Source organism: Jaculus jaculus, chromosome 15, assembly GCF_020740685.1.
Source record: "Jaculus jaculus isolate mJacJac1 chromosome 15, mJacJac1.mat.Y.cur, whole genome shotgun sequence".
NCBI classification, from domain to species: domain Eukaryota; kingdom Metazoa; phylum Chordata; class Mammalia; order Rodentia; family Dipodidae; genus Jaculus; species Jaculus jaculus.
Window position 1 is genome coordinate 8,158,914 of NC_059116.1, and position 8,117 is coordinate 8,167,030.

At 48.8% G+C, this 8,117-nt stretch overlaps 1 protein-coding gene across 1 annotated transcript in view; it reads right to left on the reverse strand.

Annotated features, from left to right (window-relative positions):
- Nucleotides 1-7,325, reverse strand: part of Bcl2 (BCL2 apoptosis regulator) — a 223,062-nt gene extending 215,737 nt beyond the window's left edge. Inside the window, exons 1-2 of the mRNA XM_004654790.2 lie at nucleotides 7,257-7,325; nucleotides 6,165-7,027 (exon numbers count right to left, since the gene is read on the reverse strand). Coding sequence (XP_004654847.1) covers nucleotides 6,165-6,740 — 576 coding nt within the window. The 5' untranslated portion in view covers nucleotides 6,741-7,027; nucleotides 7,257-7,325. The remainder of the gene's footprint in view (nucleotides 1-6,164; nucleotides 7,028-7,256) is intronic.
- Between the last annotated feature and the right edge of the window lie 792 nt (nucleotides 7,326-8,117).

Below are 8,117 nucleotides of genomic sequence, written 5' to 3' on the forward strand. Positions count from 1 at the left end.
GCCCTGGCTAGAGCAAGACCCTACCTCAAACAAAGAGGGGGCCAGAGAGATGGCTTAGTGGTTAAGGCATTTGCCTGAAAAACCAAAGGACCCAGGTTCAATTCCACAGGGCCCGTGTAAGCCAGATGCACAAGGGGCACATGTGAATGGAGTTTGTTTGCAGTAGCTAGAGGCCCTGGCGTGCCCATTCTCTCTCTATGTGTCTTTCTTCTCTCTCTTTCTCTCTGTCTCCTTGCAAATACATACAATTTGAAATAGAAAAAAAAAAAAGGCTTAACAGAACCTTTGAACCTCAAATATAGTAAACGTCTGGGTGGGAGAGAAGAAATCTTTCTACTTGTATATAACAAAAATAGTGTTATTTTCTAATAGAAATGCTGACTAAATAAAGCACTGCTTAGCTAAATTACTGTTTAGACATGTCCCTAAAAGCAAGTGCACAGGACACATCCCCTGTTAGTACAGGAAGCACCCACCTGTGCTGTTTCATGGGTGGCTGTGTCACCCTCCAAAGCATAGAACAGGACTGGGAAGAGAGGTAACAAAACAATCGTAAGAATTCTTTTGTTTTTCCTTTCTGTGCCTTTCTGCTACCTGATAGGGTAGGTGTGGCCTATGACATTGAAGGAATCTAGTGCATACTGGTTCAATCAAGGATGGCTAAAATCGGCATTTTCTTCTCACCAGAAAACCCTTCTAAAAGTAGAAGGATGCACAAATGAATCAAATAACAACAAAAGTCCTGGGGAGATGGCTCAGAGCTTAAGGTACTTGCTTGCAAAGTCTGCCAGCCCAGTACCCATGCAAAGCCAGGCACATAAAGTGGCACATGCATCTGGAGTTTGTTTACAGTGGCAAGAGGCCCAAGTGTGCCCATTCTCATTCTCTCCCTCTCCACAAAGAAATAACCATAATCATCATCATAATAATAGCGGCAAAAACCCTAAAACAGAAACAAGAACTGACTGGACTAAAAACATTCATGAAGGCTCAGAAACCCACTCATTCAGGAGCATGTGACTGAAAACTCTAAGAGCAATGATGCATTTTTTTTTCTACAAAATAAATTATTGAAAGGGGTCATGTGACTCTTAGCAGACAGAAAGATGCACTTTCCCAAGGAAAGTTCATCATTGGATGTATTATTTAAGACTAGATCATCGCAATGCTATTTTTAATCCTGCTATCTTGCTGCCAAAATTGGCCAGTAAGCAGCTGCTCCTCGGCCAGGAGAAAGCCGAGGCTCTTTCATGTCCCCTGAACACAGCAGAGAAGAGACCACTCTCCAGTTACTCAAATGCTCTGCCAGACCGAAATGGTCTTCAGAAAACAGAAACTGCCTAATGCCTACTTTATAAGAACAAAGATGACCTCCACTGGGTGTGGAGAAGTAAGTTCCTATCTTCCCAAAACCACAAACACCAAAAGATAAAAATGAACAAATAAATAAGCCACCTCACCAAGTGGTTGAAGCGAGCCACCTACATGCTCCTGCCTAAGACGTCTGGTCCATCCCAGGGCGAGCATCTTTCTCCTGAGAAGGGAGTCAGCCCACCTCTGTTTAGAAGGCACTAACAATTATCCTTCACCATCAATCGGCCCCAGCTCCCAGTCTTTTGCTTGCTTGAGTCCCTTTGTCTCAAAGCAACTGGAGTCAATAAACTCATTTAGAGAAGTTAAACTGTTAAGAGGTAATAAAACAGTAACTAATAAAGCTGTTAAGAGAGTGAATCTCGGGGCTGGGAGATGGCTCAGTGGTTAAGGACTCTCGATGCACACGCAGGAGGACTGGAGAGGACCCTAGACCTCCTACGTCGGATTCCCCTGCACCTACATCCACAGCTGGGTGTGGCCACACACATGTGCAACCTTAGTTCTGTGGGGAGTGCGAGGGGGAGACTAGAGAATCGCTGGGGCTTGCTGAGCATTGAACGAAAAAGCGAGAGCAGCAGCTCTGGGTTGAGTGACTCAGACGCGAGGAAACGGGCGGCTTGGAGAAAGGAGGAGGGTACTTGACGTTCTCCTCCGACCTCTACACACGTGCTCACAGGGCGCACGCATTGCACATGCAGGTAGGTACGTGACAGTGCACACATCACACCACCACCACACCTCACATACTCTATACACGCAAAGCCCCCACCCCCAAAAAAGACTGACTCTTAGGCGTAAAGGGCTTGCTGCACCAGCATGAGAACCTAAGTTCGTATCCCAGAACACATGTACGATGTTGAATACTGTCAGGTGTCTGTAATCCCCGCAAACTCTACAATGAGACGGATGACAGAGACAGAAGAACCCTCACACACACACACACACACACACACACACACACACACACACGCACACACAAGCTGGTAGCCCGACCAGCCTGGTGACTGCTGTGCTGATCTAGAAGAGGCCCTTACTCAAGTAAGGTGGAAGGCAGGACCAACAACATTCCAGGTTGTCCTCCTGCCTCCATATGGGCACTGTGACATGGGTTCAGGTGTACAGAGACATGAGAGGGAATCTCAGAGACGGGGAGATGGCTCAGCCTACAGAGCACGTGATGCACAAGGATGGAAGCCTGAGTTCAGATCCCCACCATCCATGTAAGATGCCAGATGTGGTAGCACGTGCTTCCCAAACCAACACTGGGTGCAGACTTGGAGCTAGAGTGGCCAAATCGGTGAGCTCTGGGTTCATCGAGTGACCCTGTCTCAAAAACTATGGTAGAAAGTGATCGAGGAAGACATCCACTGTCAACCACTTGCTCTACATGTACTTTCACACTTGTGTTCATGCACTCATACACACATGCATATTAAAAACCAGAGAGAGGTGCTGGAGAGATGACCCAGAGGTCAAAGGTGCTTGCTTGAGAAGCCCGACAGACCTGGTTTGATTCCCCAGTACCCACGTAAAGTCAGATACACAATGCGGTGTATGGGTCTGGAATCTGTTTGCGGTGGCAGGAGGTCCTAGCATTCTCATTCTCTCTCTCTCTCTCTCTCTTTCTCTGTCTCTCTCTCTCCCTGTCTTGCTCCTTGTGAATATAAATAAAGTTTAATTAAAAAAAAAAAGAAACAGAAAGAGCAAATATCTTTCCTTGGATTGAAGTAGGAGATGATCGTACTTTAGAAGGACCAGTGACAATTACATGAACTGCATAATTACCTTGAAAAACATTCCTGACAGAACTGGAATTAGAGTCATTTACCTTCTATCTCTCCTTCCTTCTCAAATTCTAATTCTCCCTAGGGTCAGGTCACGCTGGGGGGCATCTGGGCAATGGGATTCCAGGTAACGCTCTGGGCCTGGGCGGGCGGCCGGTGGAAAGAGGTGCCTGAAGGACGCCGCCAGCCTCTGGGGCTCTGGTGCACACACCAAGCACAGACTCTGGGCCAGAGCACAGGGAGAGCTGTGAGGTCTGCCGGCCTTGAGAAGCTCCCAGAGCACCAAGGTTGCTCTATGTGTCCTAAGACATTTCTACAAACTGCTGCTCTCCCACAGCTCACTCCTTCTCTGAATGGCACACAGCTCCTTACTCAAAATTAGGGATAAAGCCACACCCTGCTCTGAGCCCAGTGACGTCTTTAGTCATTACTTAAATTGCAAACTCTTTGGACCATCTATCTGAGGCTGGTCATTGGTAGGACTGCTTTCTCCAGATTATGAATCACAGACCCAAGTCTTCCTCAGCCAGCTCTGGCTTTGCAGCAGAAAGTACAGAGTGACCTCAAGTGTGCCATACAGGGGAGCCAATCCACTGAGCCTGGAGGACAGCAGCCACCTCTGCATCCCGTCAGGAAATAACCTCTCTTCTGAAACTTTGCCCTTGTCATGAAGACCACACGGTACAATGCAACACAGACTGCGCTGTAATCCCCACCAGTGCGAATCTGAATCGATATGCCCAATGCCTAACATAAAATGTAGATTATCGACCCAAGGTGCGATTGAAGTGAGAGCACGTCACTTATTCCTCCAATGACTACCACCTTTACTCCAAATGTTACAGGTGATTGCATTTCCTGATACCTGTACACTTTTTTTTTTTTTTTTGCCAAATGTCTTTGTTTTCCTATATAGCCATCCATCTATGTGTTGTTCTGAAAGCGATTACATGTTTTACCCTCATTCTTTCATGGCATGAGATGATTCATGTTTAGCACACGGGGCTTTGTCAAGGAATTTCTTATCGTGTTCTACAGTACGTCATTGTGGTTTGGCATCATAAAATGCAGCCTGTCCTTTTATCAACCTCAGATACCTGCTGACCACCAAAACAGGCTCTCCACCAAAAACCTGACTGAACACAGAAACACACATGCTCCATCCGAAAAGAAACCTCAGCTGGACAAGCTGTCAACATCCTACAGCTCAATGATGAAGGTCTGGTGAGGTCTAGACTCCTATCACACACAAGTGGAGGTATGATCTCCCTACCTTTTCATTCACCCCATAGCTAATACCACACAGTTTCTACCTTGGATGTCTACCAAGTACAAAGAAAAATAACTTAAAGTTTTTTTTTTTTTTCACAAAAACATGAAATCGTAAAACTAGTAAGTCAGTTTTACTTTGGTTTTAAAAGAAAGGTTTTGGAGTCCAGAAGTTCCTCCTGCTCTGGATACTGTGGCAAAACATCAACCACCTACTTAACCAAACATTTAACAGAAACAACCTCATCCTTCAACCAATTCTTCCATAATTTAAAAAAAAATTTTTTTTGATCATATGGCATCTCAACAAATGGGAAAATTCACACAGAGCATTTAAATTTCAGAGATTTTTAACTTGGAATATCTTAGTTAATTTTACTTTTAAACACTGAACTGTGGCATCAATATTTTGTTAAAGTTGGTGAAATAAGATCAGATGTTCACATCAATCATTTACTTTTCTCAGGCTTTTTGTTTTCTTGGATCCCTGATATTAACACATTTTGTAAATCACAGTAAAAACACGTATTATGCTTCTTGACATTTAGTTCACGTGTGGTCAATTACAGACATTCTGTTTCTGTTAGGTCCTGTGAAAAGAATGTTACTCATTCTCCCCCAGAGACTATAACAAGCAGGACTGAAATGCAAGCCTTTATCAAACACAATTCTTCAGATTAAAACAAAGTCTTCTTTTTGAAAAAAAAGTCAGACAATTATTAATTTTTTAAAAACTTAATCAATTCCTATATAAGGCAAAGATATTAGTAACAAGCCTCAAGTCTCAAGATCTGTCCCCTGTCCCCAGAGAATCATGGAAAAAATAGAAGTGTCCACTCAAATACTGGAAGCTCTACCTAGCAAGGTACCAGAAAATAATGACCTCACCGATGGCCTTGGGAGCTATCAACAGGAGATTAGTCATGCCAACTGCAGCCAGGGCCTGAGGCCCTCCTGAGTGAAAAGTGACCCCCCTGTACACAGCCACCCGAGAGGCCGGTTTGTTCTGCAGTGGGTTTTAGGTGGGGAATCTGGAGTGGTAAGACCCTTTCACTGACGGGGTCAAGTGCCCATACCTACTGTTCCTCAAGATGCCCATACAACGCGCTCGCCGGGAACGGGACGCAGGTTGGATAGATTCCATGAACTTCAGTGAATGCCAACTTGCCTCTTTCCAAGCATAGCTATGGTTTCAAGGGAAAGGGGCTATCCTGGTTTTCTTCTTGGGAAAATGTTCCCAAGGGGATCAGGGAAAAAAAAGCGTGCCTCGGTTCTCTGGTGGGGAGTGTTCATCCAGTTGGGCAACCGTTTTCAAATGTTGGGGCACAGAGGAATTCACTGGGCAACCTTACAAAGCGCAAGGTGCAGACCCAACCCTGGAGTTCTGCTTGCTGAGCAGTCTCTGAAGCACCCCAACCCCCCCTCCAATTTCAACAAGCTCCTCAGACCAAGCAACTCTGAGAAGCCCTGAAGGGGGTCCCACGCAGGCCCAAATCCTTAGGCTGAAACGTGTTTCGACATCCCACCGCTGGGCAGTGGGTTGGCCAGGGTTGCGCTCCGTTCCAGAGCAAGGTGGGGTGGAGGTTGGAGAGGAAAAGTTAGCAACCCGATTTTTATCTCACTGGCTTAACGGTCCACCTTTGAACCCAGAGACCACCCCACACCCCAACCGGGGCATCTCAGCACCCCCAGGCCCAAAAGCCCCCCAGCCCCGTCCCATCAGAGACATGCACCTACCCAGCCTCCGTTATCCTGGATCCAGGTGTGCAGGTGCCGGTTCAGGTACTCAGTCATCCACAGGGCGATGTTGTCCACCAGGGGTGACATCTCCCGGTTGACGCTCTCCACACACATGACCCCGCCGAACTCAAAGAAGGCCACGATCCGCCCCCAGTTCACCCCGTCCCGGAACAGCTCCTCCACCACCGTGGCGAAGCGCCCCCGCGCGGTGAAGGGCGTCAGGTGCAGCTGGCTGGACATCTCGGCGAAGTCGCGGCGGTAGCGGCGGGAGAAGTCATCGCCGGCCTGGCGGAGGGTCAGGTGGACCACAGGTGGGACCGGGCCAGGCAGAGGCCCGGCGGGGGCGGCCGCGGCCGGCGGCGGCGAGGTCCTGGCTGCTGGATCCCGGGGCACGGCCGATGTGGTGTCGTTCCCAGGCTGGGAGGAGAAGATGCCCGGCGCGGGGGTGGCTCCCGGGGTCGCCGAGCCCACGTCGCCAGCATCCCACGCGTAGCCCCTCTGCGACAGCTTATAGTGGATGTAGTTCCTCACGATTTCCCGGTTATCGTACCCGGTGGTCCCCGCGTGCGCCATCCTTGCCCGAGGAAAAGCTGCGGGCACCAACAGCTCCCGCCCCACGGCCCCAAAGGCGAGGGTGCGGGGGGGGGGGGAGAGAATAGTTACAATTCTGCTATTTTATTGGCTGTTCTTAGCATTCTTGGATGAGGGGTGTCTTCGGTCACGAGGAGCGCTTGATTCTGGTGTCTCCCCCTTGGCATGAAATGCAGGAAATTTCTATTCAAATTCCTTTCGGATCTTTATTTCACGAGGCACATTATTTATGAAGTATTGTTAATACCAGTCTACTTCCTCCCGCGATGCTGAAAGGTTAAAAGTGGGGTTAAAAAAAAAAAAACTAGTAAGTTAAAATCAGGTGCATTTTCCTTAATACACGGAGTGGAAGAAGGGCGTACCCACCACAAGTTACACAGCTAGAAAGAATGCATCAGGCTGCCTGCAAATTCGCTCGAATACACTTTGAAAAGTCAAAATTCTCAAATGCGTCCACTGAAAGTTACATTAAGCCAATTTCCTGTGCAAAGAACTTACTTGTATTTTTAAAAGGACAGCGTGCTCCTCTGTCAAAATTCCTTTTCATAAAGAAAAAAAAAAATCTTGTCAAATAAAAACAAATGCGTTAAGGCAACGATTCCCATCCAATCTTCAGCAGTCTCCCGTTTTCTCGCCGCTTTGAAACTTCCAAATGAATCAGGAGGAGCCGAGGTGGGGGGGGGGGGGCGGTGAGAGGTGGGTGGGTGGGTGGGTGGGGTACAAATCGGGAGGATTCCAGGCTTGTTTCCCAGGCTCTTGCTTCTCAGAAATGTCAGTCCGTAAAAGGAATCCCGGAATCAGAGATCTCTCCGGAGCATGAGAGAGGAGCGAGCGAGCGAGCGAGAAAGAAGGCAGCGGCGACGTTGGTGGCGGCGGCGGCGGCAGATGAATTACAATTTCCAGCCGAACATTTGCAGAAGTCGTGCGATTTCCCCTCCCTGTCGGCAGTGCACACGCGCGGGCGCACGCGTGGATCTGGATGCACCGGGGGCGGTGGTGGGGGGGGACGGACGGCTGCTTCGCCCCTTCCACGGAGGAGAGAGAGAGACGCGGGAAGGGGTCGCTGGAAGAGCTCGGGGGAGGGTGTGGGGAAGGACCTGGTGGTGGTGGTGGTGGTGGTTGCAGCCGGGGGGCGGGTGGGGGTGACAAGGACAGGGATCCTCTTCTGATTTAAACTCCGAACGGCCAATGCGTTTTCCAAAAAAGCTGCCGGATCAATGACGGGGGCCCCCGGAGGGAAGCGCGCGCGCCGTGTGTGGTGCGCCGTGGAGAGCGGGGGAGGGCTTGATTATGTTCCCCCCCCCTCCCCTGCTTTTCCTAAAAAGGATGACTGCTACGAAGTTCTCTCCCCACCCCTAC